Below are 21,759 nucleotides of genomic sequence, written 5' to 3' on the forward strand. Positions count from 1 at the left end.
CCTCAGACTGGGGCGACGGTTCACCTCTCAGCAATGACCCTAAGCACACAGCCAAGATATCAAAGGAGTGGCTTCAGGACAACTCTGTGAATGTCCTTGAGTGGCCGAGCCATAGCCCAGACCTGGGTTTATTTAAATAGTCTATATTTAAGCATTCTTCATTCACATAAAATACATCAATAATCTCTTTGGGGAGCCACTAAAATCACAGTAACATGCTGACACTGTTTTGTAAACAGCAACTTGATAAAGAATTTGTGTAGTTTCCATCATCCAGGGCTGTGAAATGAAAATTGTGAAATCAGAGGAAAATTTGCCGGGGTCTGGATCCGGGGTTTAGGGCCTGCGGGGCCCCAGAAACCAAGTTAATTTTGTATCTAATGATACATTTTCAGCATGTCCTGGAAGAAAAAAAAATCTCAAAAGAAGTGCATATTTAAATGATCCTAGATTGCACCTTTCATTTGAACTGTCAATGATCATGTTGAAATAACATTATATAACATGGAAGTAGGACCTGGAATGATTTTCCTTTCAATTGTAAACCAAATTATGCATTAACTCAGAACAATTAAACTACATGAAATTCAAAGACTGAAAAGACTGTTAAAGCATTTCAAAAACCACAGCTAAAGTTTGGAGAATATTTTGAAGATCATGTTAAAATATCAATAACACACCTTATAGTAAATCAAATCAATTTTATTTATATAGCACCAAATCACAACAAATAGTTGCCCCAAGGCGCTTTATATTGTAAGGCAAAGCCATACAATAATTACGGAAAAACCCCAACGGTCAAAATGTGAGCAAGCAGTTGGCGACAGTGGGAAGGAAAAACTCCCTTTTAACAGGAAGAAACCTCCAGCAGAACCAGGCTCAGGGAGGGGCAGTCTTCTGCTGGGACTGGTTGGGCTAAGGGAGAGAACCAGGAAAAACACATGCTGTGGAGGGGAGCAGAGTTCAATCACTAATGATTAAAGGCAGAGTGGTGCATACAGAGCAAAAAGAGAAAGAAACACTCAGTGCATCATGGGAACCCCCCAGCAGTCTAAGTCTATAGCAGCATAACTAAGGGATGGTTCAGGGTCACCTGATCCAGCCCTAACTATAAGCTTTAGCAAAAAGGAAAGTTTTAAGCCTAATCTTAAAGTAGAGAGGGTGTCTGTCTCCCTGATCCGAATTGGGAGCTGGTTCCACAGGAGAGGAGCCTGAAAGCTGAAGGCTCTGCCTCCCATTCTACTCTTACAAACCCTAGGAACTACAAATAAGCCTGCAGTCTGAGAGCGAAGCGCTCTATTGGGGTGATATGGTACTATGAGGTCCCTAAGATAAGATGGGACCTGATTATTCAAAACCTTATAAGTAAGAAGAATAATTTTAAATTCTATTCTAGAATTAACAGGAAGTCAATGAAGAGAGGCCAATATAGGTGAAATATGTTCTCTCCTTCTAGTCCCCATCAGTACTCTAGCTGCAGCATTTTGAATTAACTGAAGGCTTTTCAGGGAACTTTTAGGACAACCTGATAATAATGAACTACAATAGTCCAGCCTAGAGGAAATAAATGCATGAATTAGTTTTTCAGCATCACTCTGAGACAAGACCTTTCTAATTTTAGAGATATTGCGCAAATGCAAAAAGCAGTCCTACATATTTGTTTAATATGCGCATTGAATGACATCCTGATCAAAAATGACTCCAAGATTTCTCACAGTATTACTAGAGGTCAGAGTAATGCCATCCAGAGTAAGGATCTGGTTAGACACCATGTTTCTAAGATTTGTGGGGCCAAGTACAATAACTTCAGTTTTTTTCAGAGTTTAAAAGCAGGAAATTAGAGGTCATCCATGTCTTTATGTCTGTAAGATAATCCTGCAGTTTAGCTAATTGGTGTGTGTCCTCTGGCTTCATGGATAGATAAAGCTGGGTATCATCTGCGTAACAATGAAAATTTAAGCAATGCCGTCTAATAATACTGCCTAAGGGAAGCATGTATAAAGTGAATAAAATTGGTCCTAGCACAGAACCTTGTGGAACTCCATAATTAACCTTAGTCTGTGAAGAAGATTCCCCATTTACATGAAGAAATTGTAATCTATTAGATAAATATGATTCAAACCACCGCAGCGCAGTGCCTTTAATACCTATGGCATGCTCTAATCTCTGTAATAAAATTTTATGGTCAACAGTATCAAAAGCAGCACTGAGGTCTAACAGAACAAGCACAGAGATGAGTCCACTGTCTGAGGCCATAAGATCATTTGTAACCTTCACTAATGCTGTTTCTGTACTATGATGAATTCTAAACCCTGACTGAAACTCTTCAAATAGACCATTCCTCTGCAGATGATCAGTTAGCTGTTTTACAACTATCCTTTCAAGAATTTTTGAGAGAAAAGGAAGGTTGGAGATTGGCCTATAATTAGCTAAGATACCTGGGTCAAGTGATGGCTTTTTAAGTAATGGTTTAATTACTGTCACCTTAAAAGCCTGTGGTATGTAGCCAACTAATAAACATAGATTGATCATATTTAAGATCGAAGCATTAATTAATGGTAGGGCTTCCTTGAGCAGCCTGGTAGGAATGGGGTCTAATAAACATGTTGATGGTTTGGAGGAAGTAACTAATGAAAATAACTCAGAACAATCGGAGAGAAAGAGTCTAACCAAATACCGGCATCACTGAAAGCAGCCAAAAAGAACGATATGTCTTTGGGATGGTTCTGAGCAATTGTTTCTCTAATAGTTAAAATTTTATTAGCAAAGAAAGTCATGATGTCATTACTAGTTAAAGTTAAAGGAATACTCGGCTCAACAGAGCTCTGATTCTTTGTCAGCCTGGCTACAGTGCTGAAAAGAAACCTGGGGTTGTTATTATTTTCTTTAATTAGTGATGAGTAGTAAGATGTCCTAGCTTTATGGAGGGCTTTTTTATAGAGCAACAGACTCTTTTTCCAGGTTAAGTGAAGATCTTCTAAATTAGTGAGATGCCATTTCCTCTCCAACATACGGGTTATCTGCTTTAAGCTGCAAGTTTGTGAGTTATAACACGGAGTCAGGTACTTCTGATTTAAGGCTCTCTTTTTCAGAGGAGCTACAGCATCCAAAGTTGTCCTCAATGAGGATATAAAACTATTGACGAGATAATCTATCTCACTCACAGAGTTTAGGTAGCTACTCTGCCCTGTGTTGGTATGGCACTGGAGAACATAAAGAAGGAATCATATCCTTAAACCTAGTTACAGCGCTTTCTGAAAGAATTCTACTGTAATGAAACTTATTCCCCACTGCTGGGTAGTCCATCACAGTAAATGTTATTAAGAAACGATCAGACAGAAGGGGTTTTTCAGGAAATACTGTTAAGTCTTCAATTTCCATACCATAAGTCAGAACAAGATCTAAGGTATGATTAAAGTGGTGGGTGGACTCATTTACATTTTGAGCAAAGCCAATCGAGTCTAACAATAGATTAAATGCAGCGTTGAGGCTGTCATTCTCAGCATCTGTGTGGATGTTAAAATCGCCCACTATAATTATCTTAGATCTCAGACAATTCACAGAGAAACTCACAGTAACGACCAGGTGGACGATAGATAACAAATAAAACAGTTTTTTGGGACTTCCAATTTGGATGGACAAGACTAAGAGTTAAGCTTTCAAATGAATTAAAGCTCTGTCTGTTTTTGATTAATTAATCTGGTTTTTGATTAATTAATAAGATGGAGTGGAAGATTGCTGCTAATCTTCCGCCTCGGCCCGTGCTACGAGCGTTCTGGCAGTTAGTGTGACTCAGGGGTGTTGACTCATTTAAACTAACATATTCATCCTGCTGTAACCAGGTTTCTGTGAGGCAGAATAAATCAATATGTTGATCAATTATTATATTATTTACTAACAGGGACTTAGAAGAGAGAGATCTAATGTTTAATAGACCACATTTAACTGTTTTAGTCTGTGGGGCAGTTGAAGGTGCTATATTATTTTTTCTTTTTGAATTTTTATGCTTAAATAGATTTTTGCTGGTTATTGGTGGTCTGGGAGCAGGCACCGTCTCTACGGGGATGGGGTAATGAGGGGATGGCAGGGGGAGAGAAGCTGCAGAGAGGTGTGTAAGACTACAACTCTGCTTCCTGGTCCCAACCCTGGATAGTCACGGTTTGGAGGATTTAAGAAAATTGGCCAGATTTCTAGAAATGAGAGCTGCTCCATCCCAAGTGGGATGGATGCCGTCTCTCCTAACAAGACCAGGTTTTCCCCAGAAGCTTTGCCAATTATCTATGAAGCCCACCTCATTTTTTGGACACCACTCAGACAGCCAGCAATTGAAGGAGAACATGCGGCTAAACATGTCACTCCCGGTCCGATTGGGGAGGGGCCCAGAGAAAACTACAGAGTCCGACATTGTTTTTGCAAAGTTACACACCGAATTAATGTTAATTTTAGTGACCTCTGAATGGCGTAACCGGGTGTCATTACTGCTGACGTGAATTACAATCTTACCAAATTTACGTTTAGCCTTAGCCAGCAGTTTCTAATTTCCTTCAATGTCGCCTGCTCTGGCCCCCGGAAGACAATTGACTATGGTTGCTGGTGTCGCTAACTTCACATTTCTCAAAACAGAGTCGCCAATAACCAGAGTTTGTTCCTCGACGGGTGTGTCGCCAAGTAGGGAAAAATGGTTAGAGATGTGAACGCGTTGGCGGTGTACACGGGGCTTCTGTTTAAGACTATGCTTCCTCCTCACAGTCACAGTCGGCCTGCTTTCCCGGCTGCTCGGGATCTGCTGGGAGGGAACTAACAGCGGCTAAGCTACCTTGGTCCGCACCGACTACAGGGGCCTGGCTAGCTGTAGGATTTTCCAAGGTGCGGAGCCGAGTCTCCAATTCACCCAGCCTGGCCTCCAAAGCTACGAATAAGCTACACTTATTACAAGTACCATTACTGCTAAAGGAGGCCGAGGAATAACTAAACATTTCACACCCAGAGCAGAAAAGTGCGGGAGAGACAGGAGAAGCCGCCATGCTAAACCGGCTAAGAGCTAGTAGCTGTGCTAAGCTAGCGGATTCCTAAAAACACACAAAGTGAATAATGTGTAAATAATTTAGAGGTGATTCAGCAGAGGGAGTGCTTTAGTTAAGGCACGTGAAGATTACACTGTGAAACGAATCGTTATCTAGTTAACTAGGTCAATCTAACTGCGCAGATTAAACAGCTAACAGATACAGCAAAACACCGCTGTGCTCCAGAACAGGAAGTGATACAATACCGCAGTGAGAGCCAACCACCAGTCCAACCAGGGTCAGGCTCAAAACCTCTCAAATGAGCTTATATTCTCGTGTAAATTCCTGTAAATCCATTCAAAGCCACATCTTTTTTCCAATGGAAGAAAGTCTACAGTAATTTAAAAAGTCACATAATCTTGTCTGGAATCCTGTTTGAACAGCACAATGTTTATTTTCCCATGACTGAACTTTTTCAAAGCGTGTTTCTTGCCATCTTCCCTCTCTCCGACATCGCTCCATGACAGACGTGCCGCAAAATTCATTTTAAAAACTTGATGGTTCTTAAAGTATGCTGTGTCCACGTGCGACATTTAGCTTAAAGAAAAGCGTCATGGCGCGTTGCCGTAGCAACCAACCAGTCCCGTTTTACGACAACTGTTGCAACAGCCACGCTTTGTGATAGGCATTTTAAAAACTCAGTGGTGATCACAATTACAGAGTACAACACTAACAACCCCCCATCCCCATCCTGAAATCCGCAGGATTCCTCAAATCCGCAGAGTTTTCCCAGCCCTGATCAGCAGCCCTATGCAGACTTTGGCATCTCAACCATTGTCATTATTATTCTTTTTAAACAAGCCTGTCCTGACCTGTAGTTTATTCGACGTGTCTGTGGTGTTTACCTTGGGAGCCGCCTGGAACACCCTGAGCTGCTGTGCTGGGGGCAGCGAGGCATATAAGGGTATCACGAGCATTGGACCACAGCTGTCAGGTAGATGCTTGGCAATGTCTCGACATGTCCTTGCCAAGGCCTCGATCTCCTCTTGTCCCGTCATGAAGACTAAGATGTCGTGGGACGGAGGTGCTTCCTGCGCACAAACAGCAGGACTGTGTCAAGCAATTGTGAACACTTCACAACACATACAGTAAAATTTACTGAGTCAGTCTTAGTAACAAAATGGTTGGGACTTTCATTGCACAGACACAGGCTTTTCGACTTTGGTTGTAGGATTCTTTAAAGGCCATGTACAAAGATCTGGAATTACACATTTTCCTTGAAGGCTGTTAAGTCAGAATCGTCTGTGTATTTTTCCCCAAATGGGTCTGTGTCAATCTGGGTGGTGACTAAGTGGTTAGTGTGCTTGGTTTCAGTGCGGAAGGTTCCTGGTCCAAACCCAGCCCCAGCCACATTTCTCCATATAATGTGGAGTTTTGTCAGGAAGGACAAATCATGTGCCAAATCATCATGTGGATCTGCTGTGGCGACTGAGTGCAAAGAAGGGGGTAGTCAAAGGGGGTCTGTGTCAATTTATTTCCCTTCCTTATTTGATCATACACTGTTCCTGCAATATTCCCTGCTGGTGAGACTGTGCACTGCTGTGAGACGTCAAGGCAGGGACGGTCCATTATCAAATGCTTTCGTTCACAACTGTGTAAGATACAAATGGCGATTTGTAAAGCATTATGTACCATATTTCTGTGAATGATGACAATGAAATGAACCAAACTGAGGAGATTTTGACAGTGGAGAACCCAGGTGGTGTACAGCTTTACAGGTTTTAGCCAGAATGGTCAGGAGAAGAAGATTCAGACGAGGACCTGCACTAAAACAATGACAGCGATAATGAATGTGGCAAGAAGTCAGGCTTTTGGAAGATCAGTAATTTAGTGGTATAATTGTGAATGCTATTTTCCTAACCACAATGTTCAGTGGGGAGCACACTGGACCCCAGTCCTTTGAAATTTAATGGTGAATTAGCCGCACAATCAAATGAAGCCTCTGACAGACTGTAGGTACAATATGTGCCCTAAAACACTTTAATGTATCATGTGGCGTGTACACTGACAAAAAACAAAACGGTTGGATTTACATGATTTAAATAGGTACATCGGTTGCACATACCGTATTTTCCGGACTATAAGTCGCACCGGAGTATAAGTCGCACCAGCCACTTTATCCATTATAAAGAAAAATAAACCATAAATAAGTTGCACTGGACTATAAGTCCCATGGACATACAGGTATGTTAACTTAACATGAAAAGTTCAGATGATAATATTGTGACGGCTACCGTTTTCAGATGCATATTTCACCAGTCGTAGCTTACAATCTGCAGAGTATGATTTTCTTTTTGGTGCATTTTTTCGGGCCTTCTCCGTTGTCTTGTTAAGTTATCAGTAACGTTGAAATTTTTATTTTTCTATGGTAGTCAGAAGTCGCAGGAACAGTCACACAAGCCTTGAGTGCCCTCTCGTGAGCTGCATTTTACCTACAGATACGAGGGCTGTCGGTAAAGTATAGGTCCTTTTTATTTTTTTCAAAAACTATATGGATTTCATTCATATGTTTTTACATCAGACATGCTTGAACCCTCGTGCGCATGCGTGAGTTTTTCCATGCCTGTCGGTGACGTCATTCGCCTGTGAGCACTCCTTGTGGGAGGAGTCGTCCAGCCCCTCGTCGGAATTCCTTTGTCTGAGAAGTTGCTGAGAGACTGGCGCTTTGTTTGATCAAAATTTTTTCTAAACCTGTGAGACACATCGAAGTGGACATGGTTCGAAAAATTAAGCTGGTTTTCAGTGAAAATTTTAACAGCTGATGAGAGATTTTGAGGTGATTCTGTCGCTTTAAGGACTTTTCACGGTGCGAGACGTCGTGCAGCGCTCTCAGGCAGCGTCATCAGCCTGTTTCAAGCTTAAAACCTCCACATTTCAGGCTCTATTGATCCAGGACGTCGTGAGAGAACAGAGACGTTTCAGAAGAAGTCGGTTTCAGCATTTTATCCGGATATTCCACTGTTAAAGGAGATTTTTTTAATGAAAGACGCAGCCGACGCGGCGCGGCGGCACAGGAAAAACACCTCCGTGTTGATAACCATTTGTTAAAATCCAGTTGACTTTTGATGGCTTTCAGTGGAGTGAGTATATGAGAAATTGTTTATCAGCTGGAGATGTTCCAACTTGTCCTCAAGGCTTCCAACAGAGGTGTTTTTCCTGTGACGGAGCGTTGCGGCGGCTGCGAGCCGACGCTGCAATCCGCCCGCACGTCTTTCATTAAAAAAATCTCCTTTAACAGTGGAATATCCGGATAAAATGCTGAAACCAACTTCTTCTGAAACTTCTCTGTTCTCTCACGACGTCCTGGATCAACAGAGCCTGAAATGTGGAGGTTTTAAGCTTGAAACAGGCTGATGACGCTGCCTGAGAGCGCTGCGTGACGTCTCGCACCGTGAAAAGTCCTTAAAGCGACAGAATCACCTCAAAATCTCTCATCAGCTGTTAAACTTTTCACTGAAGACCAGCTTAATTTTTCGAACCATGTCCACTTCGATGTGTCTCACAGGTTTAGAAAAACTTTTGATCAAACAAAGCGCCAGTCTCTCAGCAACTTCTCAGACAAAGGAATTCCGACGAGGGGCTGGACGACTCCTCCCACAAGGAGTGCTCACAGGCGAATGACGTCACCGACAGGCGTGGAAAAACTCACGCATGCGCACGAGGGTTCAAGCATGTCTGACGTAAAAACATATGAATGAAATCCATATAGTTTTTGAAAAAAATAAAAAGGACCTATACTTTACGGACAGCCCTCGTATGTTTGTATTTTGCGGACCACATTGCAAGCCGAACCATGCAGCACCTACCTGCGCAGCTCATGACCACCCAGCGGTGTCGATCCAGCTCCTTCCAAGTGCAGACGCTAATCCTCCGCCGTCGCTCAGTGCTCCCATGCAGCTCTCAGCGTCAACTCTGCTCACACTGATATCCAAGGGTTGAAGCTGTTTTGTTAGCCGTCCCGGAATAAACACCATGTTCGTCTGCTTCAAACGCTATTCACAATCTTCGACGCCAGCTCCTTCAAAGTGCACACACTAATCCTCCGCCGTCGCTCACCCGGTGCTCCCATGCAGCTCTCAGCGCCAACTTAAACACTCTGCTCACACTGATATCCAAGGGTTGAAGCTGTTTTGTTCGCCATGCCGGAATAACAGCAAGCACCGTATTCGTCAGCTTCACACGCTGTGGGTGAGGTGACGAATACGCGTCCAACGTTCTGTTCTCTGATTGGTTATCGCGACCAGCGTGACTTATAGGACGGCCGCCATACTACAGTGTCCATGATGCATTGCATTTCCTTTTCTGGTGGCCATTTTAAAACATAGATCGACTCTGTCACGTAAAATTGTTTTGTTACAGTAAATTAATTGAGATCCTACCGGTATATTTTTCATTTATAAGTCGCACCGGAGTATAGGTCGCACCCCCGGCCAAAACATGTAAAAAAGTGTGACTTATAGTCCGGAAAATACGGTAATCAGAATGTGTCCTGTACCTAAAAGGTAAATGCTGTGGGTGGCGCCCGACTAACTTTAGGAATCAGACGAGCCCCATGTTGGACTGGTGCTTGTTTATGTAGCTGTCGTCAGTGAAATGGCAACTACATATGGTAGATTTTTTTGTGGGACCATCCCTGTCTTATTGCGTCCTCTTGACAAATCATGTCCGTGCATCGTGTTGCTTCTTTCCGTGGGAAATTCATGAAGAACTGGAGTTTTGGGCACACTGCCACACCAAAAAGTGATTCACCTTCTCCTAAAATAGACTTCAATAACCTTGGTGATTGAAAATATCTGAATTGTTATTTCCATATAGCCCACATAAACAGCAGAATGAGAGAGACAGAGAGAGAGAGAGAAAACAAGCCATGTTTGCAAAATGCTGAACAGTTAATCCAGGCAGGCCGCCCCCTGCCATGACGACACACGCTTTTTGACCCATTTTTCGGTGACTGCTGAAAACTGGAGAGCATGGGTAAATTTAAATACTTGAAGTGACTGCTCACAGCCATTTTACAGCTTTTATTGAACACAGACCTTCCAAATAGTTCCAAAACACATAGATTCACAATGGTTTGAGGCAATTTTATGATTTTACTGCATGTGGGCTTTAAAGAAAATTATTTATTTTAATGCCAGTATTCCGGCTGGTGCCGTAGGAAAAACTTAACTTTTTGATCAAACTCAGGAAAACATTTTATCTTTACACTTCACCTGCTTTACTGTTGCTGTGTGTGTGTGTGTGTGTGTGTGTGTGTGTGTGGGGTGAAACTCAGATGGGGGGGGGGGGGGGCGCAGCAGTGTGGCCAAAAATGACAGGAAAATATATTTCCATACAGTTTTTGTTCTATTGATTTGACACTTTAAAATAAACAAATACACATGTAAACATAACGGGCAACATTGAGGTCAGAAAAATTATCGAGTTTGTGTTCATATATGGCAGTTATCATGATAGGCCTACCAGCTCCATAAAAATACTGTAGTGCAGTAAAGAGCTGTACAACTGCTGCATATAGGATGCTTGGATAAACTGTAGCTCCAAAGATCATGATGGAGCATTCCCACATCATTAGTGTATACAAGGTGTCTGTGTTGTGACAAGTCCAAGGGACGTACCAAGCTTAAGATCACTGATGCAACACTTCAAATTAAAATGAAACGTTCCCCTCCAGCTGATCGTGTCTGGTGAAAACTACCTGATGGATCTGGAAGACAGAGATGAGTGCAGCCTGCAGATAGTCCGACTGAGGCTGCTTGGTGTGATAGATCTGTATGGGATGTTGTCTGCCCTCCAGATACAGAACAGGAGACTTGTTAAAGTACTCAGAAAACAAGTCCACGTCCATTGTGGCCGACATCACGATGACCTGCACAGATGACAGAAAATAACCCATTTTCACTTTGAAATATGGGTTGAGCAACACATGTTTAAAGGTGTAGTTTCTTAAAATTTTGGACAAAACCTACTTTGTATTGGAATGTAGTTATTTTGTTTCTGTGGTATACCCCAAACGTATAACTAATTTTATTGCTTTTATAATATTTATGTTGGGGAGATTCCATGGGAAATACAGTGAGTTTGCTCTGTGAGATCTTGTAGGAGGAAGCCATGCATATGCACACGTACAAGGTTTGAAGTTCATGTTGCACTCGATGGGAACTGGGTACTCTAAATTTACAGAATGTCTAATAAAGCTATGATAATGTTAATCTCTCCACTGACTCATTTTGGCAAACCAAGTAAAAACATGACGACTATAACGTTAATACTGCCAACTAACGCAGCAGGTCTGTGCGAATGTTGACTGACTTATTCAGCAGATATTCAGCAAAGACCTTTGTTTAGAATTTGTCCAGATTTCATCCAAAGTTCTATACAATCAGGTTTCTGGAGGCCAATGATTAGCGGTGTCCATCACCATCTTTCAGTTTCCATTTTCTGTGGGGTTTCTTCTTTTTTTTGGCACTTTTCAATCACAATTTAAGGTTATCTATAATGTTACCACAAAACGTGAGTTATTACATCTTGTCATTGTATTTTAAGCCATGTGTGTCAAAAATTCAAAATTATTTCCAGACCTGGGGGCTCATGTACAAAGACTTGTATGGATTTCCTACTGAAACATGGTGTACAGCAAAACCCAGAAACTGTTGTACACACAAAAAATTCAGAAGCATCAACGTGTGCGTGTGCATGGATCCAAGCACATACCCTTTGTACATCCCGATCAACGTGGAATTCAGTTCACATGCAGATGTACTAATTCTTCCCTGTTCACACCAGGTGAATTTGGATCATACTGGCAACATCAGAATGTGAATCCTTTATTTTACCAGCAAACAGCACCATTACAGTGATGCCGAAGAAAATCTTTTTCATGACTTAAATGTTAAAAAAGTAAAAGGGACTACACCTTTAAAAAACTGGAGAAAAGGCAGAATTGATGTATTACTGAAGCCAGAAGAACTTCCTACCTTCAGAGGAATCTTACTGAGCTCTTTGCGTTTGTGCTGAGCCATCTTAACTACGCCGAACAGCACATCGGTGTGCACAGTGCGCTCGTGAGCTTCGTCCAGGATCACCACAGTATAGCGAAGCAGCAAAGGGTCGCCAATGGCCTCACGGAGGAGCATACCATCAGTCATAAACTTCAGCTTCGTCTCAGAGGAGGTGACGTCTTCAAAGCGGACCGTGTAACCAACCTGAAAGACGTTTGTAGATTCATGAGCATGTCAAAGGAAGTGTCAGACACCACCATTACAATGTGGGATTATCAGTTTGTCCCTTCATGGAGACATTAGGATGACTTCTTCAGGATGCGATATGGACATGTTAGAAAGGAATGAGTCATGACAACATCTCCACCAGCACCAATCAGTAGTCTTTATGTCAAACAAATAATGAAAACAGGTTTGAGGATTTTCCTGATTAACCTGATTTTTTTTTTTTTAAAGGGAAAAGTGGGGAAACTTATTCTGATTGGGGGCGGGGAGTATCTATGAGAGGGGAATACCAGTTTGCCGAGCTGAGTCTTCTTCTCATCGGTCACTCTTGCAGCCAGTGAGATCGCTGCGACTCGACGTGGCTGAGTGATGGCAACAATTCCCTGTCGTCCGATGCCGGCTTCATACAGATACTGTGGGATCTGAGTGGTCTTCCCAGAACCTGTCTCTCCTGATGTACAGCAGAGAGAGAGAGAAAGAAAAGACATCAACATTATTAATCTCGTCAGTCTGACCTGTAATGGATTTTTTATTTTTCTTAGAAATAGGTACATACAGTGGGGTAAAAAGTATTTAGTCAGCCCCTGATTGTGCAAGTTGTCCTACTTAGAAAGATGAGAGAGGTCTGTAATTTTCATCATAGGTACACGTCAATTATGAGAGACAAAATGAGAAAAAAAATATCCAGAAAATCACATTGTAGGATTTTAAAAGAATTTATTTGTAAATTATGGTGGAAAATAAGTATTTAGTCACCCACAAACAAGCAAGATTTCTGGCTCTCACAGACCTGTAACTTCTTCTTTAAGAAGCTCTTCTGTCCTCCACCTGTTACCTGTATTAATGGAACCTGTTTGAACTTGTTATCTGTATAAAAGACACCTGTCCACAGTCTCAAACAGTCAGACTCCAAACTCAACCATGGCCAAGACCAAAGAGCTGTCAAAGGACACCAGGAAGAAAATTCTAGACCTGCACCAGGCTGGGAAGAGTGAATCTACAATAGTCAAGCAGGTTGGAGTGAATAAATCAACTGTGGGAGCAATTGTAAGGAAATGGAAGACATACAAGACCATTGATAATCTCCCTCGATCTGGGGCTCCATGCAAGATGTCATCCCGTGGGGTCAAAATGATCATGAGAACGGTGAACAAAAATCCCAGAACTACAGGGAGGGACCTGATGAATGACCTGCAGAGAGCTGGGACCAAAGTAACAAAGGCTACACACTACACAGAGAGGGAATCAAATCCTGTAGTGCCAGGCGTGTCCCCCTGCTTAAGCCAGTACGTGTCCCGGCCTGTCTGAAGTTTGCCAGAGAGCGTATGGATGATCCAGAAGAGGATTGGGAGAATATGATGTGGTCAGATGAAACCAAAATAGAACATTTTTGGAAAAACTCAACTCGTCGTGTTTGGAGATAGAAGAATGCTGAGTTACATTCCAAGAACACCATATCTACTGTGAAGCATGGGGGTGGAAACATCATGCTTTGGAGCTGTTCTTCTGACAGGACGACTGATCTGTGTTAAGGAAGGAATGAACGTGGCCATGTATCATGAGATTTTAAGTCAAAACCTCCTTCCATCAGTGAGAGCATTGACGATGCAATGTGGCTGGGTCTTCCAGCATGACAATGATCCCAAACACATCGCTCGGGCAACAAAGGAGTGGCTCTGTAAAAAGCATTTCAAGGTCTTGGAGTGGCCAAGCCAGTCTCCAGACCTCAACCCCATAGAAAATTTGTGGAGGTAGTTGAATGTCCGTGTTGCCCAGCAACAGCCCCAAAACATCACTGCTCTAGAGGAGATCTGCATGGAGGAATGGGCCAAAATACCAGCTACAGTGTGTGCAAACTTGGTGAAGACTTACAGGAAATGTTTGACCTCTGTCATTGTCAACAAAGATTATGTTACAAAGAATTGATTTGAACTTTTGTTATTGACCAAATACTTATTTTCCACCATAATTTACAAAAAAATATTTAAAAATCCTACAATGTGATTTCCTGGATTTTTTTTTCTCATTTTGTGTCTCACAGTTGAAGTGTACCTATGATGAAAATTACAGCCCCCTCTCACCGTTCTAAGTAGGAGAACTTGCACAATCAGGGACTGACTAAATACTTTTTTTTACCCCACTGTACATCATTTCAAACCTGAATAATGAGACCTACAGCGCCTACATACCAAGCGAGGAATCAATCAATCAATCAATTTTTTTTATATAGCGCCAAATCACAACAAACAGTTGCCCCAAGGCGCTTTATATTGTAAGGCAAGGCCATACAATAATTATGTAAAACCCCAACGGTCAAAACGACCCCCTGTGAGCAAGCACTTGGCTACAGTGGGAAGGAAAACTCCCTTTTAACAGGAAGAAACCTCCAGCAGAACCAGGCTCAGGGAGGGGCAGTCTTCTGCTGGGACTGGTTGGGGCTGAGGGAGAGAACCAGGAAAAAGACATGCTGTGGAGGGGAGCAGAGATCGATCACTAATGATTAAATGCAGAGTGGTGCATACAGAGCAAAAAGAGAAAGAAACAGTGCATCATGGGAACCCCCCAGCAGTCTACGTCTATAGCAGCATAACTAAGGGATGGTTCAGGGTCACCTGATCCAGCCCTAACTATAAGCTTTAGCAAAAAGGAAAGTTTTAAGCCTAATCTTAAAAGTAGAGAGGGTGTCTGTCTCCCTGATCTGAATTGGGAGCTGGTTCCACAGGAGAGGAGCCTGAAAGCTGAAGGCTCTGCCTCCCATTCTACTCTTACAAACCCTAGGAACTACAAGTAAGCCTGCAGTCTGAGAGCGAAGCGCTCTATTGGGGTGATATGGTACTACGAGGTCCCTAAGATAAGATGGGACCTGATTATTCAAAACCTTATAAGTAAGAAGAAGAATTTTAAATTCTATTCTAGAATTAACAGGAAGCCAATGAAGAGAGGCCAATATGGGTGAGATATGCTCTCTCCTTCTAGTCCCCGTCAGTACTCTAGCTGCAGCATTTTGAATTAACTGAAGGCTTTTTAGGGAACTTTTAGGACAACCTGATAATAATGAATTACAATAGTCCAGCCTAGAGGAAATAAATGCATGAATTAGTTTTTCAGCATCACTCTGAGACAAGACCTTTCTGATTTTAGAGATATTGCGTAAATGCAAAAAAGCAGTCCTACATATTTGTTTAATATGCGCTTTGAATGACATATCCTGATCAAAAATGACTCCAAGATTTCTCACAGTATTACTAGAGGTCAGGGTAATGCCATCCACAGTAAGGATCTGGTTAGACACCATGTTTCTAAGATTTGTGGGGCCAAGTACAATAACTTCAGTTTTATCTGAGTTTAAAAGCAGGAAATTAGAGGTCATCCATGTCTTTATGTCTGTAAGACAATCCTGCAGTTTAGCTAATTGGTGTGTGTTGTCTGGCTTCATGGATAGATAAAGCTGGGTATCATCTGCGTAACAATGAAAATTTAAGCAATACCGTCTAATAATACTGCCTAAGGGAAGCATATATAAAGTGAATAAAATTGGTCCTAGCACAGAACCTTGTGGAACTCCATAATTAACTTTAGTCTGTGAAGAAGATTCCCCATTTACATGAACAAATTGTAATCTATTAGACAAATATGATTCAAACCACCGCAGCGCAGTGCCTTTAATACCTATGGCATGCTCTAATCTCTGTAATAAAATTTTATGGTCAACAGTATCAAAAGCAGCACTGAGGTCTAACAGAACAAGCACAGAGATGAGTCCACTGTCCGAGGCCATAAGAAGATCATTTGTAACCTTCACTAATGCTGTTTCTGTACTATGATGAATTCTAAAACCTGACTGAAACTCTTCAAATAGACCATTCCTCTGCAGATGATCAGTTAGCTGTTTTACAACTACCCTTTCAAGAATTTTGAGAGAAAAGGAAGGTTGGAGATTGGCCTATAATTAGCTAAGATAACTGGGTCAAGTGATGGCTTTTTAAGTAATGGTTTAATTACTGCCACCTTAAAAGCCTGTGGTACATAGCCAACTAACAAAGATAGATTGATCATATTTAAGATCGAAGCATTAAATAATGGTAGGGCTTCCTTGAGCAGCCTGGTAGGAATGGGGTCTAATAAACATGTTGATGGTTTGGATGAAGTAACTAATGAAAATAACTCAGACAGAACAATCGGAGAGAAAGAGTCTAACCAAATACCGGCATCACTGAAAGCAGCCAAAGATAACGATACGTCTTTGGGATGGTTATGAGTAATTTTTTCTCTAATAGTTAAAATTTTGTTAGCAAAGAAAGTCATGAACTCATTACTAGTTAAAGTTAACGGAATACTCAGCTCAATAGAGCTCTGACTCTTTGTCAGCCTGGCTACAGTGCTGAAAAGAAACCTGGGGTTGTTCTTATTTTCTTCAATTAGTGATGAGTAGAAAGATGTCCTAGCTTTACGGAGGGCTTTTTTATAGAGCAACAGACTCTTTTTCCAGGCTAAGTGAAGATCTTCTAAATTAGTGAGACGCCATTTCCTCTCCAACTTACGGGTTATCTGCTTTAAGCTACGAGTTTGAGAGTTATACCATGGAGTCAGACACTTCTGATTTAAAGCTCTCTTTTTCAGAGGAGCTACAGCATCCAAAGCTGTCTTCAATGAGGATGTAAAACTATTGACGAGATACTCTATCTCCCTTACAGAGTTTAGGTAGCTACTCTGCACTGTGTTGTTATATGGCATTAGAGAACATAAAGAAGGAATCATATCCTTAAACCTAGTTACAGCGCTTTCTGAAAGACTTCTAGTGTAATGAAACTTATTCCCTACTGCTGGGTAGTCCATCAGAGTAAATGTAAATGTTATTAAAAAATGATCAGACAGAAGGGAGTTTTCAGGGAATACTGTTAAGTCTTCTATTTCCATACCATAAGTCAGAACAAGATCTAAGATATGATTAAAGTGGTGGGTGGACTCATTTACTTTTGAGCAAAGCCAATAGAGTCTAATAATAGATTAAATGCAGTGTTGAGGCTGTCATTCTCAGCATCTGTGTGGATGTTAAAATCGCCCACTATAATTATCTTATCTGAGCTAAGCACTAAGTCAGACAAAAGGTCTGAAAATTCACAGAGAAACTCACAGTAACGACCAGGTGGACGATAGATAATAACAAATAAAACTGGTTTTTGGGACTTCCAATTTGGATGGACAAGACTAAGAGACAAGCTTTCAAATGAATTAAAGCTCTGTCTGGGTTTTTGATTAATTAATAAGCTGGAATGGAAGATTGCTGCTAATCCACCGCCCCGGCCCGTGCTACGAGCATTCTGACAGTTAGTGTGACTCGGGGGTGTTGACTCATTTAAACTAACATATTCATCCTGCTGTAACCAGGTTTCTGTTAGGCAGAATAAATCAATATGTTGATCAATTATTATATCATTTACCAACAGGGACTTAGAAGAGAGAGACCTAATGTTTAATAGACCACATTTAACTGTTTTAGTCTGTGGTGCAGTTGAAGGTGCTATATTATTTTTTCTTTTTGAATTTTTATGCTTAAATAGATTTTTGCTGGTTATTGGTAGTCTGGGAGCAGGCACCGTCTCTACGGGGATGGGGTAATGAGGGGATGGCAGGGGGAGAGAAGCTGCAGAGAGGTGTGTAAGACTACAACTCTGCTTCCTGGTCCCAACCCTGGATAGTCACGGTTTGGAGGATTTAAGAAAATTAGCCAGATTTCTAGAAATGAGAGCTGCTCCATCCAAAGTGGGATGGATGCCGTCTCTCCTAACAAGACCAGGTTTTCCCCAGAAGCTTTGCCAATTATCTATGAAGCCCACCTCATTTTTTGGACACCACTCAGACAGCCAGCAATTCAAGGAGAACATGCGGCTAAACATGTCACTCCCGGTCCGATTGGGGAGGGGCCCAGAGAAAACTACAGAGTCCGACATTGTTTTTGCAAAGTTACACACCGATTTAATGTTAATTTTAGTGACCTCCGATTGGCGTAACCGGGTGTCATTACTGCCGACGTGAATTACAATCTTACCAAATTTACGCTTAGCCTTAACCAGCAGTTTCAAATTTCCTTCAATGTCGCCTGCTCTGGCCCCCGGAAGACAATTGACTATGGTTGCTGGTGTCGCTAACTTCACATTTCTCAAAACAGTCGCCAATAACCAGAGTTTGATCCTCGGCGGGTGTGTCGTCGAGTGGGGAAAAACGGTTAGAGATGTGAACGGGTTGGCGGTGTACACGGGGCTTCTGTTTAGGGCTACGCTTCCTCCTCACAGTCACCCAGTCAGCCTGCTTTCCCGGCTGCTCGGGATCTGCCAGGGGGGAACTAACGGCGGCTAAGCTACCTTGGTCCGCACCGACTACAGGGGCCTGGCTAGCTGTAGAATTTTCCACGGTGCGGAGCCGAGTCTCCAATTCGCCCAGCCTGGCCTCCAAAGCTACGAATAAGCTACACTTATTACAAGTACCATTACTGCTAAAGGAGGCCGAGGAATAACTAAACATTTCACACCCAGAGCAGAAAAGTGCGGGAGAGACAGGAGAAGCCGCCATGCTAAATCGGCTAAGAGCTAGTAGCTACGCTAAGCTAGCGGATTCCTAAAAACACGCAAAGTGAATAATGTGTAAATAATTTAGAGGTGATTCAGCAGAAGGAGTGCTTTAGTTAAGGCACGTAAAGATTACACTGGGAAACAAATCGTAATCTAGATAACTAGATCAATCTAACTGCGCAGATTAAACAGCTAACAGATACAGAAAAACACCGCTGTGCTCCGGAACAGGAAGTGATACAATACCGCAGTGAGAGCCAACCACCAGAGGAACTGAAGATATCAGATATTTTTTAAATAAGTCTTGTTTCATGTTGAATACAGTCCGTGTACTGCACACTACTAGATGTGTAACGCTAGCAGCTGCAGGTTTGGTGATTAAAACGCCTGCCGTTTTTGTCTTTTCTGCAAATATATGTACTTATGTCTCCATATACATTTCTACACGCTTTACTTTTTCTTGTTCCCCCCTTTTAATATTATATTTAAGTAAATATTGGAGGAGTGGAGTACAATTAGTTATACCTAACAACTAACGTTAGCTTATTTAGCCGGCCTTAGCAACGTTCATCGTAGCTTACAAAATAGTTGGTTCCTTTGTGTTTGATAACAATCTTCTCCTGTGATGTCTTATCCTTCTTTTGTCTTATTACTTATTATATTATATATACTTTTTCTTGAGCTGCTTGGGTGGGTAGGGAGAGTTCCCATGGGATAAAAAAGCTTTTTAACCTACCATCCCTGGTTCTCAAGACCAGGCACCTAAGTGGCTCTACTCTACTCTTTTCTACTCTCCTATTTTACTCTTCCTTTTTAGATATACCTTTGAAAACTGGCATAGTTCCACCTTAGAATTGGAATATAATATATAAGATATACCTTACTGAATTTTCATGCATACTGAGTGACACGGAGCAAGTGACTGTGCGGTTGTCAATGACTACGTTTATATGCAGCCAATAACCCTTTCATAACCGGAATATTAGCAATAACCCAGTTGCACACTGCCATGTAAACACCTGCAAAATCAGAATATGCTCATATTCCGATTTTTAAAAACCCGAATATGACCCCTGGGATACTCCTTTTCTAACCCGAATATCAGGTCATATAAACGCGCATCGGAATATCCCCATAGAAAGGAATATTATTTTGTGTTCTGCGCATGTCCTATCCGCAAGGAATCTTGGTCTTTTGAGTACGGCAATTACTTTTATGCGGTGCGCGCAACCCACCGGACACCACAGCAGCAGGGGTAAACAAGCATGGGGAAATCCAGATGCAGCAGCACAACACCACGCTTTTGGAGTGAGGAGGAAACCAAGTACTTCATTAGTATCGTGAAAGACATGAATATAATGTCTTTTATTGACCGTAGAAAGTACCGAGATAACGACATTTACAAGAAGGTGGCTGAAAAGTTACAGGATTTGCACGAATGCCAGACCAAATCCAGCAATGGTGGAAGACGTGCGTCGCTGTTTAGATGGGGATATTCCAAATGATACCAATGACCATGTATACAGGAGTAACTCTGTCTGCTTAAGCATGTAAACGGGTTATTCCTAATGATTCAGAAACCAGAATATTGACCTTATCCCGAATATTAACGGCATGTAAACGTAGCCACTGACAGTCTTTAGCCAAAGTATACTTACCACCTAGTGGATGTGCCGTTTCTTGCACCAGCTGTACCGCTGTCAATGAAATTCACAAATAAATAATAAAAATTGATGTGGCCCGATTTTGGCATCCTGGCAGGGATGATAAACTAATGCTTTTTGTTTTTTATGTGGCCTAATCAGACAACAGTGGTGGTGAGGCTAACAAAATCAAAGTTTGAGTGTCAAATGCCATTTTTCTTAAGTCGAAGCTGCTTAAGACGTCCGGGGGGGCTCCGGCCCTCTGAAGCCTCATCCTAAAGCCGCCCCTGCCATCACTTTGAGTGCGTTCATATTTACCTGCAGTCAAAAAAGCGGCACTTTAATAAGCACACCCATCTACTCCATAAAGTGTCTAAATGACTTTCATTAAATTTAGCTGCTCGTGCTGTTCTTGCTGCCAGGCTAACGCTAGCATTAGCAACAAACACGCACACACCCAGACGTTTCTTTACCTATTAAGACGGCGCTGTGCAGCTGTCGCAGCTGGTTAACCAGCTGAGGTTTGGCCTGATAAATCGGCAGCTGTTTCCTCTGGACGTCTATCGGTGTGGTCGCATTTCCTTTCCGAGGTAGCAGCATTCCAGGTTTATTCCGATCCAGGCGGGAAAAAACGGACCCCGGCTTGAATTTTTTAGCCGGAGGAGGATGGGGGTCGTGGGGCATGGTCTGGAAAAAATAACCTTCAGGTTTTTTATTTAACTAAACGTGCCGTGACAACAAGAAAGTAAAGTTCCGCTCGCGACCAACACACGCGCTACAGTTCTTCTTCTGTGGAGTTTAACGGCAGCCGGCATCCTTATTGTTGCATTACTGCCACCTTCAGTCCATTACAGGAGCACAAAATCTTCTCGACGAGTCGACCCCCTTTCACTCATCTTCAACTGCTTATTCCAATTAAAGGTCACAGGGTTTACCCTTAATTGACCCTTAACTGACCCTATCCCAGCGAGTGGGGCGGAGTACACTCTAAACAGGACAGTCTGTCGCGGGACCATATACAGTGGGCAAAAAAGTATTTAGTTAGTCCCTGATTGTGCAAGTTCTTCTACTTAGAAAGATAAGAGAGGTCTGTAATTTTCATCACAGGTACACTTTAACTGTGAGAGACAAAATTAGAAAAAAGATTCCAGGAAATCACATTGTAGGATTTTTAAAGAATTTATTTGTAAATTATGGTGGAAAATAAGTATATGGTCAATAACAAAAGTTCAACTCAATACTTTGTAACATAATCTTT

General features: G+C 42.0%; 1 protein-coding gene across 1 annotated transcript in view; it reads right to left on the reverse strand.

Annotated features, from left to right (window-relative positions):
* The window catches only part of dhx33 (DEAH (Asp-Glu-Ala-His) box polypeptide 33), a 76,481-nt gene extending 55,199 nt beyond the window's left edge, over nt 1-21,282 (reverse strand). Inside the window, exons 1-5 of the mRNA XM_034177543.1 lie at nt 20,975-21,282; nt 12,580-12,740; nt 12,041-12,268; nt 10,762-10,932; nt 5,909-6,094 (exon numbers count right to left, since the gene is read on the reverse strand). Of these exons, the coding sequence (XP_034033434.1) occupies nt 5,909-6,094; nt 10,762-10,932; nt 12,041-12,268; nt 12,580-12,740; nt 20,975-21,185 (957 nt within the window). The 5' untranslated portion in view covers nt 21,186-21,282. The remainder of the gene's footprint in view (nt 1-5,908; nt 6,095-10,761; nt 10,933-12,040; nt 12,269-12,579; nt 12,741-20,974) is intronic.
* Nucleotides 21,283-21,759: the final 477 nt, after the last annotated feature.

The sequence above is a fragment of the Thalassophryne amazonica genome, chromosome 9 (assembly GCF_902500255.1).
Source record: "Thalassophryne amazonica chromosome 9, fThaAma1.1, whole genome shotgun sequence".
In the NCBI taxonomy this organism is placed as follows: domain Eukaryota; kingdom Metazoa; phylum Chordata; class Actinopteri; order Batrachoidiformes; family Batrachoididae; genus Thalassophryne; species Thalassophryne amazonica.